The sequence below is a fragment of the Triturus cristatus genome, chromosome 11 (genome assembly GCF_964204655.1).
Source record: "Triturus cristatus chromosome 11, aTriCri1.1, whole genome shotgun sequence".
Classification (NCBI taxonomy): Eukaryota; Metazoa; Chordata; class Amphibia; order Caudata; family Salamandridae; genus Triturus; species Triturus cristatus.
This window is the reverse complement of record NC_140594.1, coordinates 277,702,786-277,727,175: the sequence shown is the minus strand read 5'-3', so window position 1 is coordinate 277,727,175 and position 24,390 is coordinate 277,702,786. Positions and strand designations below refer to the sequence as shown.

The 24,390-nt window shown below is 42.7% G+C and overlaps 1 protein-coding gene across 2 annotated transcripts in view; it reads right to left on the bottom strand.

Moving 5' to 3' along the window:
- LOC146784022 (zona pellucida sperm-binding protein 3-like) overlaps positions 1-24,390 on the bottom strand; it is a 167,610-nt gene that overhangs the window by 22,883 nt on the left and 120,337 nt on the right. For both annotated transcript variants that reach the window (XM_085635833.1, XM_085635834.1), the window contains exons 5-6: positions 23,068-23,159; positions 7,981-8,081 (exon numbers count right to left, since the gene is read on the bottom strand). In XM_085635833.1, coding sequence (XP_085491959.1) covers positions 7,981-8,081; positions 23,068-23,159 — 193 coding nt within the window. The remainder of the gene's footprint in view (positions 1-7,980; positions 8,082-23,067; positions 23,160-24,390) is intronic.

Below are 24,390 nucleotides of genomic sequence, written 5' to 3'. Positions count from 1 at the left end.
TCTGCGCCTGTCCGCACACCGACCGCACACAGCGCCAGCCATGCTGCCCGTTTTGACATTTTACACGAAGGACAAAGGGGCTATCATTACAAGAGTAAGGAGCTGCGAGACATTGGTGAGTCAGAAATGGGGATAAAGGAGGCTACTTCTTCCAGGAGGCAAGTAAAGCTGAAAGAAGAGGATAAGCTCTTTTGTGGCATGCTTAATGTTAGATCCCTGAATAAACATGGGGTGGAGGTCCAACTACTTTTAGATACCCATCATTTGGATGTCTTTTTTATGGCTGAGACATGGACACACCCCGGGTCAGACCCGGAGTTGGGGCTAAGTTGCCCACCGGGCTACAAGGCAATACACAAACCTAGGCAGACGGGGAAAGGAGGAGGGGTCGGAATTATTTTTAAAGACAACTGGGACTTTATCTCAGTAGATATTGATGAGGTGAGTGGTTCTGAACTACTGGGATTTGCATTACAGGACCCTAAGGGACAAGTAATGACTGGCATAGTCTGCTATAGACCACCTGGAGTAGCCAGTCTTCAACAGAAGGGTGCGTTGGCAGACGTCTTTAGTAATATGGAGCTAACTCACTCAAGACTACTCATCTTAGCAGATTTCAATTTATGGCTTAACGGGAGCCTAGACTCAGGATTCAAAAACCTCCTTCAGACATGTGAAAACATAAATCTGATGCAGTGGGTCATAGAGCCCACGCATAGAGGGGGGCATGTATTGGACATAATTTTTGCAAATAAAGAACTAATTGAGATGGGGTCAATCTTGCCAGTAGACTAGTCTGACCACCATCTAGTACAATTCGGGATCGTTAGCCTGAGATCAAAAATAGCTACTCCAATGGAAAATAAGAATCTTAGAGGTAGGGACTGGAGAGGACTCGTTGGAAAGTCAACGTCATTGCCAGAAATTTTTATGGATAGAACATTTGATGCAGGCAAACCCCTAAAAGATATTTTAAAAAAAGGAGTAGACCCTCTGCTCCCTGGTACAATGATAACCTGAGACTCCTGATAAAGAAATGTAAGCAAGCAGAACGGAAATGGAGAAGAGCATATAGAGATGAGGATAAAAATGTCTGGAGGGAAACAATAACCAGCTAAAAAAAGAAATAGCTATGGTAAAAGCTGAATACTTTGCTGACTTTATCCTGAAATCCTCTAATAGCGCTAAGAGCATTTTTAAAATAGTGAACGATATTACTAATCCTGCTTGCACAAAAAAGGAGACTCCCCCAACACAAGATCTCTGTGATGGTTTAGCCGTGTTTTTTGAGGAAAAAAATAAGCAAAATCATTAAAGGGCTACAACCAGGCAGTATATCCACAATGGAGGATCAGAATGGGAAATCTAAGAGGTATTTAATACTCCGGAACAAGAGCAGGAAATGACAGATCTCTGGTAGCCTTGACCACTTTGAAATACCATCAGAGGACCACTTTATTAAATTAGACCTCAGTGTCTCTTCAGGCTCCCTGCTGGATCCGCTACCTTACAAAATATGGAAAACCTTAGGAATAGAGCTTTTTCCGGTGCTCAGGCTGATCTGTAAGCAATCTTTGGAGAGCGGAATGGTGCCAGCATGCTGGAAAAAAGCGATAATTACACCTCTCTTGAAAAAAGCTTCATTAGACTCAGGCTTCCTAAGAACTACAGGTCAATCTCACTACTGCCCTATCCAGTAAAGATCACAGAGCGACAGGTCAGTAGAGCACTCTCCCACTTTCTCGAAGCTCCCGCCAAGGTAGTACTCAATCTAGGAGTCCGCTTTGACTGTAATTTGAGCCTAGAGTCCCAAGTAAACAAGATAGTTGGTGGCTGCTTCGCTTTGATGAGAGTGCTTCGATGGATCCTTCCATTGCTCCCTAAACAGACCAGATCGCTGGTAGTAGGGAGTATTGTACTGAGCCGACTGGATTATTGCAACACGTTGCTGCTGGAGTTTCCAAAATATCGGATAAGGAGACTCCAGTCGATGGCGGCCAAGCTGGCTCAAATGAGACCACGCCAGTCATCGGCGTCCCAGGCCCTTGCTGAGCTCCACTGGATTCCAATTATGTAGAGGGTACAGTTCAAGTCGATATGCATAGGTTTTAAGGCTCTGCATGGCATTGGGTCCAAGCCATTACAGAGCAGATTTGAATGGTACGTCCCCTCACGTAACCTTCGTTCCTCCTCAGCTAAACTGGTGAGAGTATCCAGGTTTACAAGAGTTAGATCTGGAGGAAGAGCTTTTAGTATTGCAGCAGCTTCGGCCTGGAACAAACTCCCAGCCGAACTTAGACAGGTAGAAAACCTGCTGCCGTTCAGAAAGAAGCTAAAGACTTGGCTCTTTCCTAGGGCTTAGTATGTGGCCATGACCTTCTTAGACTTTTTTGACCCTGTGCTCTCCATTATACTCAAGGTTAGCTGATCTCACGTGTTCAAGCACCAGGATACCCGTAGGGTCACAGTGCGCTCTATAAATGCTCAATACATTATGATGTTGGAGATAGTAGAGTTGTAGGAATCGGTGAGTAACTGTACCTCGACCAGGTCAGCTTGGGAGGAGATGGCAGATTTACAATGGGCTGCTAGTTCACCTAGATTTATTGATCCGAGGTCTCTTTTCCATATCTTTGATTTTGTTGGTTGAGCCTTCCTCAGGAATGGTCGGACCAGTCGCAAGGGGTAATGGAGTCCAATGTGATGGTCAGTTCTTTTGAGATGAAGTCTAGAATTTCTCCTTTATTATGAGTTGGTTGGTCACAGTGCTGAATCAATTTTTGATCATTTAAAATGATTTAAGGCAGGTTACAGCCTGGTCATTGGGGTTAGACCAATGAAGGTTGAAGTCACCAAGCAAGATTTGGGACACTGCTGAGTCGACATTGCCAGAGACGAGTTCCATTACTTTCTCGATGAAGGGGAGATTGTCATCCGGAGAGTGATAAAAAGTGTGAAGTTTACAAACCAGCAGGTTATTACACAGGATGAAGGCATAGCGGACTCCGTGAGAGAAATAGAGAGTGAGTTCCTATGAATACAGGCTAGGCCACCACCTAGCTTCTGAGCTCTGTCTAGCCTAAGAATGTCATGTGTAGGAGGAACAAGGATGTCTGGGAGGTGGAGGCGGGATTTAGCCAAGTTTCAGTGAGGATGATGATGTCTAAATCATTGTCTTGGATGAGGTCAAAGATATCGGAGGCGTGTTTACTGGCTGACCTGCAATTGAGTAGTACACATTTAAGTCGTACCGGGTTAGGGGGGACGGAGTCTGGATGAAGTTTACTCTCGTGAGGTTGTCTTTATTGATGACTCTAGGATTGTGAGGGGGTTCTCTGTTTAGGTTAGCGTGGATAGATTGTATTTGTTCTGGAGGGATCATGTTGGTGTTGTACCTAGGTGAGTAAGAGTTGAGCAGGAGTTGAGCAGGACATTGAGTTAATTGGATGCCAGGTAGGTCTTAAAATCTTCTGGGGCGGGAGGGGGCGTTAGGTAGGGGTATGGTTTTTAGGACTGTGGGGGCAAAAAACTGACCCATATGATCTCTAACCTTAGGCATGGCTCTGGGCAAATTCGCCGAGGTGAGGACGGATCTGATCCATGGAAAAAGATCATGTGAGGACTTTAAGTTCATGTAGTTCAGTAGAGAGAAGGTGCAACTGGAGAGATAAATCATCCAGACACGCCATCAAGTCTGAGTGCTGGGGGAGGGGTAAAGGGTAAGTTGGGAGAGCAAGCAGAGAAAGGGGGCCTAGATGTGGGCCTGTGGGGTCCAAGGTGATGCTGTATGTTTCCAGGGGAGGCAGTTGAACATTTGGGAGAGAGGGCGGAGAAAGGGGGCCTCGCTGTGGGCCCGTGGGGTCCAAGGTGATGTTGTGTGGTTCCTGGGGAGGGAGTTGATCATTTGGGACTGGAGGGGCTCCACGGTCTTTGGCTATCGAAGTTTGTACATTAGCGGGGGTGGTCTGAAAATTGAACTGAGAATCAGTTACGGTCGAAACAGGAGTGAATGGGTTTGATCGATCCTGGTCGGAGGAGGGGTCAGGGTGGTCCTGAGAAAGGCTACGGGATGGCATGTTCATGGGCTGAGAAGGGGGAGTCACTAGTATCCAACGATCTTTTAAGGAAGGCAAATCTGTCAAAGATGTCCAGGTTCTGATCTGTGGCCTGAATTAATATAGTCCTATTGTTGTAAATGGATATAGTAGCATTTGCTCTAAATGTGGGCGAGGTCGTAACCAGGAGTCTGAGACCAGGAGGGAACTTTTTGGCCGAGGCGATTCTGAGTAAGGAGTGGAACGCCGATCTCCACTGAGCTCTTCTTTTAGTAAAGAAGATCAGGTCACTAGTAATAGCACCCTTTTTGGGTCAGAGTTAGGGGTCAGAGATAAGGGTTTCAGGGTTAGCTCTGAAGTCTGTGTTTCATAGATTTAGTCGCATTTTTGGAGAGGTTGGTCGGATAGATAATTGTGTAGCTGTTCGTGCCAAACTTTTCTAGTCTGGAGATCATTTTGGACTACGCAAGGGCAGCCGTGAAGGGAGAGAGCTTGAATGTCGGAGTGAACCAGAATTCAAAGTGTAGACCTCCCCGAGGGCATGTCATGTGAATGCACCGTTGGCAGTCGCGGTCAATTTAGCTAAATCAAGTTGTGCGGTAGCCAGTGATCGAACTAACTAAATCCAGTTGCGAGGTAGCGCAGGAAAGCTGAGAGGTCGTAGTGAAACGGGAATCTAGAGTGTAATCCCCACTGAAAAGTGTGAATTGTGCGTGCACCGAAATTCTGTCACAGTCAGATAGCTAGTTCATGTTGTGAGGTAGCAACGTGGTTATTTAGCTAAACCGAAGTTGTGAGGTAGCATGTGGACATGTCTTCAAGATATCAAACTGTTGTAGCTCCGCAGGGGAGGTCAGTCAAACATAGCTCACATCATCAAGATAGTGCAATGTGGAAGCAAGGGGGAAATCTGATTATTCTGTGATTCGGCTTGTTAAGATAGAGCTATTCCAAAATGGCCGCCGTAATTACTACACAATAGACCACATTCGCTTTGTAGTGATTGGTCCCCTTTCGCCTTCCATTTTGTTCTTTATCTAGCGGTGTAGTCCTCTTTCCGTTTTGTCTGCACTATGCGGGGTGATTTCTTCTTTGTTATCAGATGAGTGCATAGTGTGGGGAAGTCCTATGTTTCTCACATGATTGCTTGGTTAGACCAATCTCACAATTATCACCAGTGCTGCCATGTTGCGAGAGATGTGGAAGTGGCTAAAGAAATTACTCCCGCCTACATGAAAGCCATCATGAAATGGGATTCCCCGCGTTAGCATATTAGTTTCTGACAACGAAATAAAGTAAAAGTACAAATTTAGCAAAATCAAATAAACTTGCCAAGGTCACATAATCCTTATTGTGCTGTGAGACCGTAGGCTTGCAATTTTAGTCAGCGGTCATCACTTACGAGGCTCCAAGTTGGGCTGCTCGTCAATTTCCCTGAGCGTGCAGGAGGCTCTGATCGCTTACTCAAGGGGGGTGCTGCACTCCAAAACAGCTTCAAGCCTCCGGCTGTGTGCTCCGAAAGTAGAAAAAGCCGGTTCCCTCACTCCCGACTGCCGGAGTAATTTAAGTAATGCAGGCGAGCCAAAACAGCTTGAAGCCTCAGGCTGGGTGCTCCGAAAGTAGAAAATAGAAAAAGATGGTTCCCTCACTCCCGTCTGCCGGAGGAATGTAAAAATTGCTGGCGAGCCAAAAACATCAGACCGGGGTCAGCTTCATTCTGATGGAAGCTATGCTTCACGCAGCGGGCGGGAGGGAGGGGAGGATCAGGGCTTCCGAAAGACAGAAATGTGAGCGTGGTACAAGTGGATTCTTGCTGGAGATCGCGCAGACTAGGAGTCCGCCGCCGTGTTTCACCATCTTGCCCCGGTCATGGCTATGAGACGAGGAGTCACGGCGAGAGGCAGCGAGACAGTGGTGCCAAAAGCCACGATTTCAGGTGTAGATACGGGTCATCTGCGAGGGTAAAGCCGCTGTAGCCTCTCATCCAGCGTGGGGCGGTCAGATCGTCGTGGCAGCTGACTCTTTGTCCGGCTCGTAATATGTCGAGGACGCGTGGGTGAGTGATGCTCACAGTGAATGCAAGATCATCGATGTCATCATCTTTCACAGGGCCTTCGGGTGCATGGTCCGTGTTGCAGACAGTCCAGAAAGCTCATTGGTTACGGAGCTCAATCCTGCTCCGACTTGCAGCGTTAAGAGATAGGGGATTCAAACTTTTGGAGTATCAGGTCTTGTAAATTTGAGAAGTTTCTTCTTTGTCTCTTTATTCCTACTTTTTCTCAATCGTTCCTGTGCAGATTTCCGATGGGGCTAACCGGGATATAGCGGTTAGCGATCCCAAGCAACCAGAGCTCTTTTATGGAGCTTCTCACCAGTCGGCCATTTTGATTACTTTGGCTTTGCTGTTTAGTCCTCATTATCATTTGTGCATCTCTTTCTCATATACCCTCGCACCTCAGAGCACCAGGCAATGTGTTCTTTAACTCAGTAACTGCACCTCGGTTGTCATAACACACATGAAAACACTTCCCTTATTCTCAAGAAAACCAATACCAACCACACACCCTAAATGGTGTAGCTTTCTTCAAAGCCCCACCTTTGTGTAGTAATCGTTATACAAATGCTACAATACGATACACACCATTTATGCTCATTGAATTATTTTCTACTTTTTTTAAACAAATGTTTTTCTTATTCTTTTTGTAAGCGTACATAATTTAGCCAAACTAAGTAAGCACTGTTTTACAAGCACAGAGCATTTCGTATTTTTTATAAAATTATATGTGGGCAGGACGGAAAAGAACAAACCAAAACTCCTTAAAAACTCGGTCCTGTTCAATAACATTTTTACAAAAAAGCCTTGAGTTATACCTTAGATTAACTGTTGACTTAGTTTTTTCAGGTCGAGCCTAAGGGCAGCGCACATGCGCTGCTCGCTCTGCGAGGCATGCTGTATTGGAGTATGCTCATGAAGCCCTGCCCACTCTCCGCCCATATTTGTGTCATTGGTTTATGTCATTGCCCTTTGTAAAATGTTGGCTTCTGATTCGTACATAGGCTTGTTATTCCCTCCTTAGTACCTCCTTGTCTTCAATTGTAACCTCCCACGAGGACCAGCCCTTTTACTTCGGTTGTTACATGGTACGCTGTTGGTGAGCACTATTTTCTTTAATGCTCTTCCCCTATTCCACCCACGGCATCGGAGCCCCCGCCGCTTTGTTTCAAATTGTAATATATTTTATTCAAATTACAGCGGGTCCGCTTTATAGCGGCTGCACTTACTTAATTATTTAATTACCGTCGCAGGCCGCTTTCACTTTAACGGCTGCGCTACAAAGGTTTTGAAATAACTTTTTTCAAACTTAGGGTGAACGCACCATACACGCTTTCACTATAATGGTGGCCACACCCCTTTGTTTAGACACTGCTCACAGTAACATGAATATGCGAGCAGCGTCTAAAAAGGGGGCATGGCCACCATTCTAGTGGTCTCGCATTTGTGAGAGTTTGAGCTCTTGGCATTTAAAACAACAATGCCTTTTATATATGTGTTCCTTTTAAAAACACAAAACAAAAGGCATTGTAATTTTCAATGCAAATATCTTAAACGCTCGCAAATGCGAGACCTATTGCATTGAAAATGCTTGTCTGAAGATCCTATGAGGACACAAACACGCCCTCCTTAATGTTGTCACCAGTGACAGGAACAACTTACCACACACTAGACCCTCCACCCCAGTGTTAGAAGACTAAGAATATTAGCTAGCGTTCTACAAATCATCACACTCCCAACATAATCCCTTGGGTGGGATAAAAAAAAAAACTGTTGCACTGTGGACAAGATCACAAATTCAGTCTTACCCTGCCAAACAATTCTACATACAGCAGTCGCACCATCCCACCCCCCTACCAGTCTTTCTAGTACCTGCATCTCCTCTTGAATGAGGGCTCTTCTGGATACAGTCCGCCTCGCAGCACTCACAGAGGGAGTTCAAGGAAGGATCCTCCAGAAGGTGCCACCCCAGCCTGAAAGAGAGAAACAAGTTGGTAAACAAACCTGTCACGGGCCATGCCAAGAACGAGGTCCATCCTATTGGCACAATTCCTGCACACAAAGTGACACAATTTAAACGTGGCACTTTAGTTCAAATCTAGTATTTAGATCATAAGATAGTGCATTGATATCAGTACTCGCTACTGAAATCTGTAGGTAATAAGGTTGAGTCCAACATGACAGCCTTTGATCCTTTCAAGGTTGATAAATTCAGAACCATCAAGTTAGGCAAAATCTAATCTAATATTGCAGCAATGACAAACCCATCAGAACAAACACTGTATAGAAATGTTATTATAGAATTTTTAATTTACTTAAATTTAGTTAATTTTCTACTGACTTTGCTTGGTGATGCGGAGGAATAGAATAGAATACATCTCGTTGCTTATATGAAAGTTATTTCCCAGAGCTGTATGGTCCAGTGAAACTGAGCTAATTAAAGTGGACGGTGCAGATGATGGGGAAAAGGCACTGTTTCACACCAAAAATCTTCAAAAGGACATCACAGCGCTGGTTTGAAGACAGAGCAAAAGCCAACAGCAACTCATCCAATAAGCTGGTCTTGAAAACCTGCCTATAAGCTCAGGCTTCTCCAACGAGTAGCTTGCTAGCTACTGCTAGCTCTACATCTACCTATATGCTAGCTACTGCTAGCTCTACCTATAAAGTAGCTCTCCTGTGTGCACTCCAGCCTACTAAATTAGACGTTTTTGCTGGGTTGAGTTAATATATGTATACCAACATTGAAAAGTGTGTATTTGAGGTGAAAAGCTGTGTCTTTTCACAACTCATAAGCTGAGGTTTGGAGAAAAATGGTTGAATTTTAAATATTTAAATCTTGTATGTAAGTGATACATCATACAGCGTTGGAGAGATTTATTACAAATATTAACTTGGTACCCATGTAAAGGTATTGCACATTGACAGATCATTTTTCCATCAGTGCTAGCAACCCTGCCTGATGCACTGAGGTGATGACGACTGCTAATCTTGCATATGATCACTTTGTTATCTTGTCTGATGTGGTCACTATTAAAACTCCAATATTAGTAACTCGGATGATTTTCATTGGAGACCCCGGCTTCAGATGCACTAAACAGACATTTTCGAGTACATCACTTGTCTCATCAATAAACAGCAAAAACACCGCCTTTCAAACACCTACCGCAAAATGGCTATTAATGCTTGTGTGGCAATGTATAACAAAGACCAGCTTTGCCAAAGCCAATAGGTATAGATTCAATGTGTTGAACACCATTTGTGCCCGCAACACATGGAATAGCTGTTTGATATATCAGCCAAGTTTCCTGGGGTGATCCAAGATGTCATTCACCTGGCCTCAAAGTAATGATTACGAGTCTACTCGCTGTATATTAGAAACAACATGCCCTGCAATCAACTGTACTATCAAACCAGAGCGAACAATTAGAAAGGACAGGATTTACGGACAGCTGCGCGGTCAAGCCAGACCGAATAAGTTTTGTATTTCGGGTATAAAGATAGCACCTTTCATGGCAGACTATGCATGGGGAGTGAAGAATGGCAAACTTAAAACCGAAGAGCAAATCGTCTGTCCAGAAAGGTGCTAGAAAGCAGGTAAGATATTGCTGATAAATAAATATGCTAAGAACAGGGAGCAAAAGTTTACCTTCTTGTGAGTTAAAAAAAAAAAAAAAATCAGATTTAAAACAATACATCTACATCACTGTCCTGCAACGTGTTTTTCAATCGAGGAAAGCACATCGAAACATCACAGCTGCCCATGAAAATATTGCCAGCTAGGATCAACAAACTTGCGGTAGGCCAAGAACGTGTTGGGCACTGCACTCTGAAGGATCGCAGAATGTTCTAGCCCCATCAGCATGCAACATTAGGTGCTTTTTTGTTTTATAGTATATCTATCTGTGTGCTTTGGGGCCCTCAATGGTGCCCCGCTGATCTTGGCTCTTTGCCAGTGCCATGTAAGTTGGTTACAAACTTGGGCATCTGGTTGGATGTGATGCTCTCAGTGAACTTTTAAAGAGCCAAAAACGTGGCTTAATGTTTTCTGATGCTTAAGTGCCTTACGAACACCCAATGGCTTCTTCCATTATAAGCACAAATCATTGTTCAGGCTGTATTTGTTTCCAGGATACACTATGGCAACATTTTATATTTATGTGCCTCAATAAAATAGTCGAAAAGACTGTAGGTGGTACAAAACGCAGCAGCCCGTTTGCATTGCCGTGTTCCTAGGCATGCCTTGGTCGCCTCCCACCTCCGCTTCCTCCGCTGGTTGCCTGTGGAGAAACATTCATTTTAAAGTATTATACTTTATGCATAAATCCCTGTATGGAGGGGATTCCGCCTATCTCAGGGCAATAGTGCACTTCTACTCCCCCCCCCCCCCCCCCCACCCCACAAAGCACACTCTCCGCTCTGGGTGCCAGTTTTTAGCTGCCGTACCTTGTTACAAACTCACAAGGCAGGGTTGCAGATCTTTTTCTGTTCTTGGTCTCTCTCTATCGAATTCCCTCCTGGAACTGCAAACATATGGTTCTGTTTTTGAGTTTTCGGAGACAGCTGGAGACATGACTCTTAAACCTTGTGTTGTTCTTTCCTTTCCTGCAGCACTGAGAAACCCCATTTGGGTAGTAACTCACTTTAAAAATTCATTGATAGATTGTATGTCCTGGCTGCACTTTTTTGATATGGTTTCCCTTTACTGTTCGAGGGTATCTTTAGACCAGAGTGAAGGCGGTTTGTTGCATTTGTTATCTGGTTGCACTTCATAGTGTTTAGAGAAGCATATTGGAAAATGGCTGGCCAAGATAGAATAGTATATTGTGTAATGATTGTAATGGATAGTGGTCGACTATATCCTATTATAGATCCAGGCAGCATTTGTTTGCATTAGATGCATAGAAGATGGAAGGGATGCATAGGAGAAAGCACAGCAACAAATATTGCCCAAGCCTCAAACTGATTGATATATGGTATTCTGGATTCATTTTATTTAAAAACACAGCAAGATTTTTAAAAACATTTTGGCTGAAAAGAAATAATGACAGAGGTCATTTTTCTTGATAGAAAATTGAAAAAATTGAAGGGGCTCTGCATGGATAGATCATCCTCCGCACAGTTATTGGGATGATTATAACCTTCTGCTTTGGGTGACACTGGAATATTGGACTGTTTGATCCCAGTGACCTGCCGCATTGGAGAGAAAAAACAGTCCATTATAGAGTGAAAACATTCACTCCTCAGATAATTAAAAAGTTGACTCGAAAGGCAACTGGTTAACTCATTTGAAAATGATCTGTTAAGTGCAATTCTATCCTATTTGTTTCAATGCTGTAGAAAAATGTGTCATGAATAATGTGTCCACGTACAGTGGTGTAGGAAAGTAGAGTTGGGCATCATGCGTACTTCAGTAGTCATTACTGTATGAAGGTTGAATGAAATATCCTTCATTGGACTGGATTCTGGCTTCCCGGGGGCTTGACTCCGGTCTCTTTTTCCTAAACCTTTGCCAAATGTCAATGCTTCATGGACACTATACACAGTTATGTGATCAATTACTTTTAAAATGTAACTATTTCATAGTACCTCCACAGAAATAATACACCTTTTAAAAGCATGTCACATTTCATAAAACATCAATTTGATCTATATAAAACCTTACTGCCCTTGATTACATGGTCATGTCAACCAACACCCTTTCGATTCCACTATACAATAATATAATCGTGTCTGAGAATGTATGTTTTTCCTTTTTTTCTCTTTGAAAAAAGAATTTATGTAAATGATAACATTTATCTAGGTGGGATTTAATTTCAACAGTGCTTCCCCACATGTTTCAATCGGGTATTTTAAAATATTGGTATCATTTAAAAACATTTTTGCAAATGGAGTAGGCCCGGACAAAAACACAATACATAAATCATGTCCTGCACATAAGAGTTGCACTAGTTGCATTCTGGATGGACTCATAAATCTTCCTTTTTAAGCCAACGATTTTCTCCAATTCGTGATAAACTAAATAAAAATTTCTTTAAAACTCTATATACAGAAGGAAAAAGATTTGCCATCAAAGAAAACTGCATTGCTCCACATCTTGTGACTGCACAAATCACTTGTAACCTTTTAATTTGCAAGCAGTGTTGCACGTCATCTTGAAAGTTTGATAGTGTGCATTATTAGGTCTAGTGTCTATATAGTCTTTCTGTTGGGTAGTGTGTGATGTAGTCTAGATTACAAAGGCACTAGATCTTCCATAAGATGGCTAATGAGTACTCTACTGAAAAGTGGTTGGTAGAGAGGACTATTCTTGTAAAGATGCATCCTCACAATACAACCCTAATGTTGATGATGAAGCAAACTATGCACGATTAGTACCTCCAGGTTATGGATTGCAGGGATGAAACAGATTGAATATTGTAATTTGTGTTGTGTGCACTAGGATGATGTCATTAAAAAGAACACTTTGGAATAAGATGAACAGTGTGTAGCATGCTGCAAGAATGTATGACCTTTACTTGACAGATGCCTGTTTCTCAGGCTAATTTGAATAGCACAATGTGTACAACATCCAACAAATGGAACCACCTCACAAGTTTCCAGTTAGGGGTGGGTGGGGTATTATCTGCAGAGGAGCACATGTTATCAATAATTGATAGGGAAATGTTTTGGGCTGTCATCGAACTGGTCTCAAAATAATTCGAAGTGAAAATAGGTTTATTAGTTTTAGTTTGTAGATCTGTATATTCCAGCTTATCACCCATGAGGGTATCCAGGTGCTGTCCATGGGTATGGAGAGATTTAGCAATTTGCCCAGAATCACAGGATGTAGCGCTGACGCAGAGACTCAAACCCGGATCCCCAGCTCCCGAGTCAGCAGCTCTGGAAGCTGCGCTACATCTTCTCTTAATAATAAGGTTACCCTCATAAGTTGTGCCTAAGGCTACACCATTGAAGCACAAAGTAGAAGTGATGCCCAATTCTTCTCTTAAAGAAATGGGTATTATAATAGAAAATGCGCAGCAAGATCATATTACTGGAGACGTGGAGCCATAATAATGAATTACTATAGTCTTTTAGGCAAATAAAGATGAAAACACAATTGGTTGCTCTTCGGTGTCAATGAATAAAATTAAAAAAACAACAAACTGACTGAAAATGGCCAAGATAATCTACAAATCTACCATTAAGAAAACAAAAAGCTCACAATGCGAATAGGATCATAAATGCACCAACTACAAAGCAACTCCGCAAATTTATCTTAGAATTCCACAAGCCAGAATGCATCTCCACAACGCCACCTTAGCACAAGACTTATTAACTCCATGTCACACCACTTTATCACGAAAGCTAGCCATTTAGATCTCTACTTTGCCAGCAAGTCACCCGGCTCTCAGTCAGAGTCAAAGGCAACGTGGATTTCACCAAAGGAAAAAACACCCTACATTTCCATCATTCAATTCACTACCACTTTTGAGATCCCATAACCTGGTAAAGGACGAAAAACCAAATAGCTCATAATCAGAGTACCTGCCCAACACAAACCTTAAAAAATATCCAGCTTTTGAATGCTGGCACAATATCTACAATGAACAACTTATTAAACACAGGCATGTTTCCTGCAAATATTCTATAGAAGACCTCTCTTTAAGAACAGTCTAAAATCAACCAATAAGCCCAGTTGATACGTTTTCTGGTATTCCTCTACAGAACATAACCAAAGAGAGCGTTCTCTAGGCCCTCTGCCACAAAGAACTTAGTCAATGTACCGATATGTGGCAGAGAACCCGATGGACTGCAACCCTCTGCAGCTTACTGAGTATTACATGTGTAAGTTGTGTATTAGGTAGCAATTAGTCCTATGAAACTTACAGGAATAGTTAGTGGAAGCCACACCCTCTTTTATTCTGAATAGACTCAGTCAAGAACACTAGGAATATATTTTCAATATTTATAAAAATTAAAATACTAGCCTAGTGCACACTATATGGATAGTAACAATTCATTTGGGACGATAGGTGTCCGAAGCTGATAGGTGTCCAAAACTGCGTTTTTTAAGTTGGAATGTGGCTGGGCTTGCATCAAAATTGTTACCTACGTGGGTAATGGTTATAAAACAGTTTGACCAACTATTGCTCCAGGAAACATGACTAGTGGACGATATTCATGTTTATGGCTTTGATTGTTATGTTCCAGCCATACCATCATGCTCTGGGAGGGCTGCTAGGAGATTGGCCATCTGGGTGAAGTTAGCACTGGGGGCATATGCCAAACCGCTCCAGACTAATAATAATTTTCAAGCACTAAAATTTAACAAGCAATTGTTTCTCTAGTTTAATAATTTTTATAATACTGATTTCGTAACACTCCCAATACTAAATGTATCCAAGTTTTCGATTATATGGTGGGATTACAATATGCTGCGGCAGTCAATGGCCTATCACAAGGGATTTATTTGGTGGGTGATTTTAATGCCAGATTGGCTTGCAATAATATTCCTGCAGCAATATGTAGTACAGTCAAAGAGAATAGACGTATTCCTTGCACAGATAACCGAGGAGCAGAACTAAAGACCCTGCTAGATTCTCATAGTTTACTTAAGGTAATGGATGTTGTAGGCCCCAGTGAGCAAGTGATAACTACACATAGGGGGCAGAGGACACCTTTCTATAATAGATACTTCTAATTTACTCAACTCTGTGTTACAAGGGAGGGTCAATGCTTTGACTTATGGGGACAACAGCCCTCTCAAGGTAATATTTGCTCTGTCTACAAAGGATACTTTAAGAGTGGAGTGTGGGGTGTCCAGCTTACAAATAAATACTGGTTGCTTAAGATCCAAATGGAGAGATATTGGCCAAGCCCAACTCTTCCACACAATAGTCAGAAAAAATATGGCCCTGGTTAAACTATGCTTGGACAAAGATGGTGTGAAGAAAGGGGTGGTTCCGGCCTTCTCTCAATTATGCCTAAATAATAAAAGAAAATTGCTACTCCCCATGTCCTCTAAGCATTCTAAATCAAGGAAATTTGATCATGAATGCTCAAAGGCTAATCGTAATTCAAGAAAGGCACTCACATCTATCCCTATGGATCCTACAGAAGTGGATACATACCGTAGGATATATAAAAACAACTGCAAGTAGGAAAAGGGTAATGCTACAAAATCAATGAGATTCACTTGCATTATCAGCTGCAACAAAAAATGTACATTTGTTTTAAAGTGAGGTAACTGCACCAAGGAGAGGCACACAATTGGCAACACCGTTGTCATATTGCTAGTGCTACTTGGGAGGCACACTTTTCTAAAAACCTATGCTTCTGTTGATGATCCGAGTACAGTAAAGCTCAAGGGCCATAGTAATGATTTTTCTGTATCTATAGATGAAGTGGAGGAAGCAATTGCTCAAAGTGTGGGTGGGAAGGCCCCCGGACTGGATGGAGTTCCAATAGATTTTTTCAAATATTCCATTGAGTTCTGGGCACCTCTGTTAGTGAATGTTTTTCATGGTTTGACTCTCTCCCCGCTACCTGAATCTTGGTCAATGTCCATCATTGTGCGGATTTACAAATAAGGGAGACCGCACCCAACCTAGTTGCTATAGACTGATCTCTCTTATCGACACCACAGCTAAGATTCTAGGGAGAATCTTATACATCCACATTAAGGACTGTGTAAAAGCAACGTCAGTTTTATATCCCTGTAAACATGGGTTTAGGACTAATGTTGGCACGGTCGAACAATGCTTAAATTTGACACTGATAATAGGAAAATATAAGATTGCACGCAAGTCACCAGTGTATTTAGCATTCATGGATCTATCCCAATCTTTTATTATGGCCTGTGGCCCAAAGAAACATCACTTATCCTCTATTTCTGCAGGCAACAAAAACAAGCTATCACAAGTTAGAACATTTTCCTCTTTAGGAATATAATTTGCAGCCACATGCTCATGGGGCCCACAGGTTGCGCAAAGCAGGCTAAAACTAACAAAGTCAATTTGCGCACTATTTTCCTTACCGCAACCGAAGGGTAGGGGTGCTCTCTCCCCTTTATTGCAAATATATACAACACAATGTTTGCCTGCGGCCACTTATGGCGCTGGCGTCTGGGAATTTCAAAAATGCAACCCAGTTCAATTGGAAGAGAACAGATTTTGTAGAAAGGCCCTTATGGCTCCTATTTCGTCTTCTGTTTACATTTGCTATAGAGAAATAGGTATCCCATACATCGAGGATTACATATAGTTATTATGGCTTGTCATCTGGAAAAATGAAGAAGCTTGTTCAACCAAGAACATCATTAAGAATTGCCTCAGGTGTGAGAAGGGGATTGAAATTCCATGGCTAGCTAGTGTAAGATCTATATTATGCTCTGTCAATCCTTAAAAGATTTTTGATGATCCACTCAACAATTTAAATACTATTAGAACATTGGAATGTTGGGAGCTCCATTGAAAACAATGGGAGTAGCTCCGGGCTTATAATGGCTGGTATAAGCCCGGAACTCCAACATTCCAATGTTTCTTTGTTCACAGCTGTGACTGTGAACAAAGGCTTCAGGGAGACTGAGGGGATTTCAATCCCCTCGCGCTCCCTGAAGCCTTTGTTTTATTTGTTAGAACATTCTGCCCTCTAGCGGCAGAATGTTCTAATAGCCTTATAGCCCTTCGTAGCTGGGCTATTCCGGCTATTAAAGTCCCGCACCCTTGTTAAAGGTCCTCGCATTCGGCTCGGCCCTTTAATGCTGGAGCGGGCCTTTAATAGCCGGTATAGCCTGCTACTGCGGGCTATAAGGCTATAGTACAAAACAGTTACAGCAGGCATTATACGACCAGGCAATTTCCAATAGACTGCGTAAGGAAACAGTGAAGAAGAGAGTGTCAAATAACATGTTACTCGCCAACTCAGATAACATGGTAATGTACTTAACTAGAGTAAGAGGGCGGTGGGAAAGAAGCCTTCTATTTCGGTGTAGGGCTGGCACAGCTAACTATCTGCTATGTTTCCCGCTGGGTTTTAACATTAATTTGGATTTTACCCCAAGTCCCTGTGGTGGCAACTCAGGACAGCCAATGTCACTTTTTTTTTGTGGGTTTTATCTTATATAGTCCAAAAAGGTTCTGGTCCCTTTATTAAAAAAGACGAGGAGTTAGACATTTAATAGAGGCACGTAAATTGTTTCTTCACCTAAATGAGGACGCAGAGACAATTTGTTTGGGTACCTTTTTGAAAGCTGCTGTAAGAGCACGTTGCTCCATGAATACTGTATAGCTCTGACGCACGATTTTGCACCATATGTACTTTTGAGAGCTCTGGATCTCTAAACTTTTTTTATTCATTATACGTCATTTATGGTTTTTAATTTAATGAATTGTATGTATTTTTATTGTTGAACTTTTGTGGATACAACATGTATTTGAATAAAGTTATATTGAATTGAATAGTAACTATTATAAAAATAAACAAGATATTAGCAATAATATTTGTCAATAGAACAAGAGAAAATATTGTAACGTTGGTACATTATTTTAGAGTTTTTCTACATTGATAACCCAAATCCTTCACTTCCTTGGCTAACCAAGCTGATCTTACCACCAAAAGGGGCCTCCTCGAGTCTCATAGATGGTGGACATCCTCATAATGCGACAGCAGCTGCTGTCCTTGTCCCTGCATCTCTGCGGCTATGTTGTCCTCATATACGCTTTTTGGAGTGCATGTGTCTTTTTTGTTGCCTTCAGCAGGGAAAGGTGTTTACAGATACTGACCGACTCTCAGCCTGAGTCCCTGGATCAAAGTTTTTCTATATGCCATAATGCTTTAGTCCAGTTGGTATACTCTGAACATTGTTGAACATTTTCAAAATGGACTATAATGAAGCCCCTCTATCCTTTCACCTGCCTATATATTGTGAAACATTGCTTACACTTTAAAAACAATAAGTGAGGAATCAAGATATTAATTTCTACGAAGCCTTGCTCGAGGTTTAAAATTAACTAGAAGCATAAACAAACTATGTTAAAATAAATAGGAATATAATCAGACAAGCTGAATTATTATGGTGCAATGAAATAAATATTTTAATAATCTAAATAATTGTGCATTTACATTTGAAGCATACACCTAAATAAATGAACATGCATAATCCAAAAGGGTGATAATTAAAATAAAAAATGCGAAGATTATATTGCAGCTATGATCAATTTCAAATTGATCTTTTACTGGATAACAGATAGGAAGAGTAACCCTCACTCTGATTTCTGACCACATTGAAAAGAGCAAGCTCCTTTCAGACCAGGAAACAGCTTTCCCCAAGGGTGAGGTAGAGAATCAGCCTGGATTTCCTTCTGGGATGATCTGCAGACCACAAAGGACATGAATGGAGAAATGGTGTAACTTATACTGGACTTGTCCACAGCTTTCAACTCCGTGCATCACCTAAGGAAACCGGATCTAAGGGAGTATTCCTTGACATTTCTTCCGCTACCTTACAGGCAGATTAAGCAACAGCTTTGAACCCCTTATCACCTCCTAACCTTTTAAGATCAAGGAAGGTGTACCTCGAAATTCTATCATTGCTTCTCTACTCTACAACCACAGCCCATTTCCAGAACTTATCAAATCCTTTAACCTCATATTTTATAATATGCAGATAAACAGATCATAATAAAAAGACTTGATGTCTGTCTCTGATCAGTTGTCTACTGGAGGATATCAAATTACCTTAAGCTTACTGCATCAAAAAACTGAGATTCTTACATATGGAGATTGAAAAAAATATTATCCTTTGAAAATCTGGCTTAAGGAACCTGGAGTAAAGCATCATCATCAACAGAAGCGAGATGCTGGGAGGTTATTATGGAATCCACCCTTTTGTGTCTCAAGTCATCCCAAAGGCGAGAACTGCTTCAAAATATATTCCCACATCTGGGATTTCCTCAGAACATTCAGACCGTGACTGTTGTCTAGTATGAAAATTGACTGTATCAAGGGGTCTCTTTCAGCTATGGGACAGCTACAAAACAATTAAAAATACAGCAAGACAACTCCTACATGTACAGCCATGTGATCATATGTCCCTGGGCCTCAAAAGCTCTTCACTGGCTTCCTGTTCCCGGAAGATCTATTATCAATATCCTTCACATTACACAAAAAGCCGTTCTTGGTAGGGGTTTGGCCGCCTTGCAATTAAAAACTCAAAAGATACTCTCAGAAAAGAACACTGCGATTCAGACTGAAAGTACAACAAATCATACCATCTTAGAAAAAGCCTACAGGATGTACTGCTTTCTCAGCTCAAGCTGCTTAGCTTTAGAACTCTCTTCTGGTATGGTTTAGACCAAATGACTAACATCTGGAATTCAGGAGGATTAAGAACATGTCTACTCGAATGGCCTCGTCTAGGTAATAGCAAGACTATTTGACCTAGCCAGTTCCTTACTATTGAAGAATTATTATAGTGCACTAGAACTGTACTGCCTATATTGTGCAGCCCACATACTGAAGATGTGACAAAATTATTCATTCCGCATGTTGAATGGAAGATACTGCATATCAGTAGCAGACACGAGCCATCCACAGGAGTCGCCTCAAGTAGCAGCTTTGAGTTGTGTAAAATGTAATACAAATTAGCATAGCCTGGCATTAACCAGACCAAATCTATTACTTCAGAACTTGACGATAATGGTAAATCAGACCGTAGAACAAGTAAAAGAGCATGGCACTGCCTTGACCATCTCACTTGTAAGGCATACTATTACTGTAATGCAATTAAATGTTTTCCATAAACCAGTCCATCATTTTGTGAATTATCATCACCTTCTCTCTCCATTCACTGCACAAAGTGTGACCGACCACTTGTCTGCCCTCAGTTATGAGCATTTGAAAGATCACATGCATGACAGCCTAAATGATACGAATGCATGCGTGATTACCCCCATGACCAACTGACCATTGGTATGAAGAATTTATGACAACTTTACATTTAGAGTGCCAGACAGACAGTTTATATACTCAGCAGACTGTTGTAACCTACATACAACTGTGTGATAAATCCTAATGACATGTAGATCATATGCATGACCACATCTTCAACAGGTAAACATCCTGAATTTATGTAACCGAGTGCATAGCAATGTCGGATGATTTGTAACCTTCGTGTCAGCTGTGTGAAAAAACATATGACTATTTGTAATCCATATGCATGACCAAGTATCTAATCATGGTAAGCATCCCAAACATGTAACATGAATTGCACACCAGCTTGCCTGGCAGTCTACTTACAAACCGTAGTGACAAGTTCCTGATAAACAGCATGACCATTTTTAACTCCACTAAGCTTTCCAAAGTTGTAAGCATCCTACAGAGTAGTCTCTCTCCCAACCACAAATCGCTCTAGCTCCTCGTCAGGGATTTTTAAAAAAACGTCAAATAAATAGTACTACAATACAACTGGCAGCTTCAGGTTATGCACTGACCCAAGAGCGTTCAGCACCAATAGTCTGGTTGACCCACCTTCTCTGCCCAACATTAGTGGGTTGGTGAGCATGTTGGAGGAAGCCTCCGTGTTCGACTCTGCCTTTGCACTCAGATTGCCATCAAATAGAGTTACTGACAGAGATTCATGGTAAATCCCAATTCAGGAATTTACCCTTTGGTGGAGTTGTTTTCCAAAGTGCAGAGCCTCCTCTTTTTAAAACTTTGGAACAGTTGCCATTGCTATCCAGAAAAATAACATCATATTCACCAAAAATGAGAGCAGAAACAATTGAAGGTTGGAGAGTGAGGAGGGCATCTTGTGACTCCCCCACCCACCACACAATTCAGATGCTCTTTCTGTGAAATGCTTCAATAGTCCTCCCGGAAGCTGCAATGTTTTAAGGCCAGATTTTTTCTTAGGATGCAGCAAAGCTGGGTTGCACAGCAATGAGCAGTATATTTCAAATACTGGTTGACTGACTCTCTGTAAACATAAGAAGTTAGTCATGGGCTACTAAAAGCCAAAAGGTACACAACAGTATAGTACCACCTACTACGATCCCGTCTCCCAATTTAGGCTGCTTAGGTGGTCAGAATCCAGTTGCAGTTGGAATATTGCAGGGAGAATACTTCACAGCGCCATGGATCAAATTCTTTTTTTGAATTCTTTTTATTAAACAAGCTCATTATACATCGCAAGGCTGAAACTGTTTGCATGTCCATCACCAATTTGAATTCACATGCCATGTTACATCATGGTGGGATCAAACAATGTCAGTCGCTTAGGAATCATTCAAAGCATTTTCTTTTGTTGCCCTGCGAGTCGTACCTGGATTACCTTCTATCACTATTCGGTGAGTGAAGTAGTATGTCCGAGAACTCTCGGCCCTCCCTACATGCCCCTGTACACCCACCGGGGAGACTACATCTTTTCCCACTTCTTGATGCATCCCCAGCTTTTGTATATTACTTCCTCTGTTGGTTGGCACCAATCTAGGTTGACCTTCCCTTCTGCCACTGATGGGGAGAGGGGCGCCCCCCCCCCCCCACCGCCATGCTATGTTACGCTTTACTACTACTGCAGCTGATATCGGCCAGAGTCTGTTATGTCGGGCCAGTCTTCCCCTCCCTTGGTCATCAACAGGAGCGACCTGGCGTCCATCGGCACCTTTACCCCCAATACTCTCGACATCACTACCATCACCCCTCGCCAAAATGGACCGATCACTGGGCATTCCCATACGATATGATAAAAGGATCCCTCTTGCTGACAGCCCTCAACCGGGCGATAAATCAGTACCTCAGTTATTCGTGGGATCGTGACTGCGCCTAGCGACCCTCAGAAGCCCACCTCTCAATCCAGTGGGGTATGGGGGGTTTCCTCACTCGCAGACTTTCAGCCCCAGCAAAACAGACTCCAGCCCCAGCTTCTTTGAGGCTGTAGCAGCAGGCGCCCTTACCAGGTATTTGCTCTGCCGCTGGGGCACCAGCATCGCCCAGTCATTATCAGCTCACGAGCAGGCCCCGTTGCAGGCCTGCACCAGTTGTCTGTGTGTCTAGTGCCAGAAGTCTACCCCAGGTACTCCCACCAGCATAGGCTCACAGCCAGCGCCTCCCGCCAGACTTCGTTACAGTATAGCCCGCAGTTGTAGCTGTTCGCCTTTTGCTCACGCCCCGTCTGGACTTCGCTCCAGCCCGCCAATCACTGGGCTCTATTTCCTCCAAGTCACGCCAGGGCAGCGCGAACTGCTCCAAGCACCCCCACGGAGTCTGGGGGCCAGCACCTGCGCTGCTTCCTTGGGTCGTCGGGCGCCCCACAGTTCATCAACAAGGCGGGGGGACCCTCTGCAATGGAGCCGCTCAATCCCTCTGTCAGTCTACGCTCTCTCTGTCAGCCAGCCCCCCCAGCTAATGATGAGTTATGGCCAGCGCATTTTCATCTCTCTGGCGCCACCCCAATTCTTCTACACTACCTTGTCGTCCTCGTAGCTTGGGCCACCGTGGGTCGCAGACTCGCTTCCCGCTGTCCCGTCAGCAGCCTCAGCATGCCGGTGTCTTTGTTTAGCTGGATGATGACGGATATTTTGGGGGAAAATTTTTATCGGCTAGCTCAGCACGCTCAGTCCAGCCATTTTCGCCGGCTGCAGGCCATGCCCCCCATGGATCAAACTATTGATGCACGCAGGCATCTATATTGAGGCAATTTAACAAAGTCACGGGTTCCACCTTCAGAAATGACAGTACTCAACGTATGCCCACCAAATTGTATAAAGTGACTATCGAATGATACAGAAGATCCCACAAATATCACACCACAGTGGTTCTCTGCTGCATTCAGCAATCCTTTATGATCATGGCTTCCATCCCATCCACTCACTGTATTACCACTTTCGAAGCCCAGGAGGGTAGAAGAAATATTACTCCTCTATAAAGACATATCACATTCTTCAGCATTGTACAGTCAGAACATTGATCTCTCACCTGGAAGAAAAAAGGTCATAAGAACACGACTTCCTGGTGAGCCCCACTGTTTTCTCCGGATTCCATACACTAAGGCTGCAGTGAATGTAGACCTGAGGAATTGAGTAAAAAATTAACATGGATCCGTAAGGCGCTACCAAAAGGTGCTCAGGATATTCACTCACCACACAACACTCCAGCCCTCTCCGAGGCAGTATAGCACCTCTACTGCTATACATTAACACAACCACTACCAAACCCCCAAGAAAGTCCAAAGTGGCTCAATCACTTCACATAATACAAACTACGGCTGCACTAATTCAGAAAGATCTACAATGAACTTGGTTGCTCCACACAACACTACCACTGCTACTGTCAAGATTTAAAGTTCTCTTAATGGTCCACATCTTCAAACCCACCTACAAATAGAGCAAATCTCCCAAGAGTCTTTGAAGGAACTCGCCTGTAGTACACAATACACCACCAAGACTTCACAAACCTTTAAGAATCTGCCCCACACAAATCAACCCATCAAATAGCAGCATCTAGTGGTGCAATTGAGTTTGACCAAAATGCAGCTTCCAGGCTTGCAAGACGATTTAATAAAATTGATCCACAGAACACACCAAACATTAACCCCAAAAGGCACTTCCAGTCTAGATTATATCAAGGTTGGGCGCTTTTTGCTCTAGAAACTACAAATGTAATCACTTATCACTGGCAAATCCATCAACAGATAAATACTTATTTGCACACTCACATTATTCAGTCTGTTTCAGAATAGGTTGGCCCTCACAAAAGACATCAGTAAACAATTAAATTATGGATACAGTCTTCAGTTTCAAGCGATTGAGATATATACAAAACTCATCTATAAGAGGATGGTCCCAAAAAACAGACCTATCTATAGCATCCTTACAAACGCGGACTATTGGTAACTCTTGTGGATGAGGAAGTGAACAGCATAGGAATGATATGTCCGAACTAAGGACAGACCTCTCCAGTGCATCAAGTCATGTATGTCATGTGGCTTCTAAGAGGTACTTTGAATGAACATGTTTTTGGCGCATGATGAAGAGTATGCAGCCAATTGGTCAGAACACAAGGCCAAAACAAATGCAGCTTGACCATAAATCACTGAGACGAGTCTGTTGTGGTTTGTGTGTTGGCCAGGAAGTAGAAAGGTGGATCGGTAGCCGGTAAGTGTTTGAGGATTCACTGAAGTGAGCGCTTCCTAAAGCATATGTATATTCAAGCTAACGTATTAATCATAGCAAATGCAGCGAAGCTCCCAAAATACACAGTGTAAATGAAGCACTCGCCATCTGCAGAACAAGATGCTTG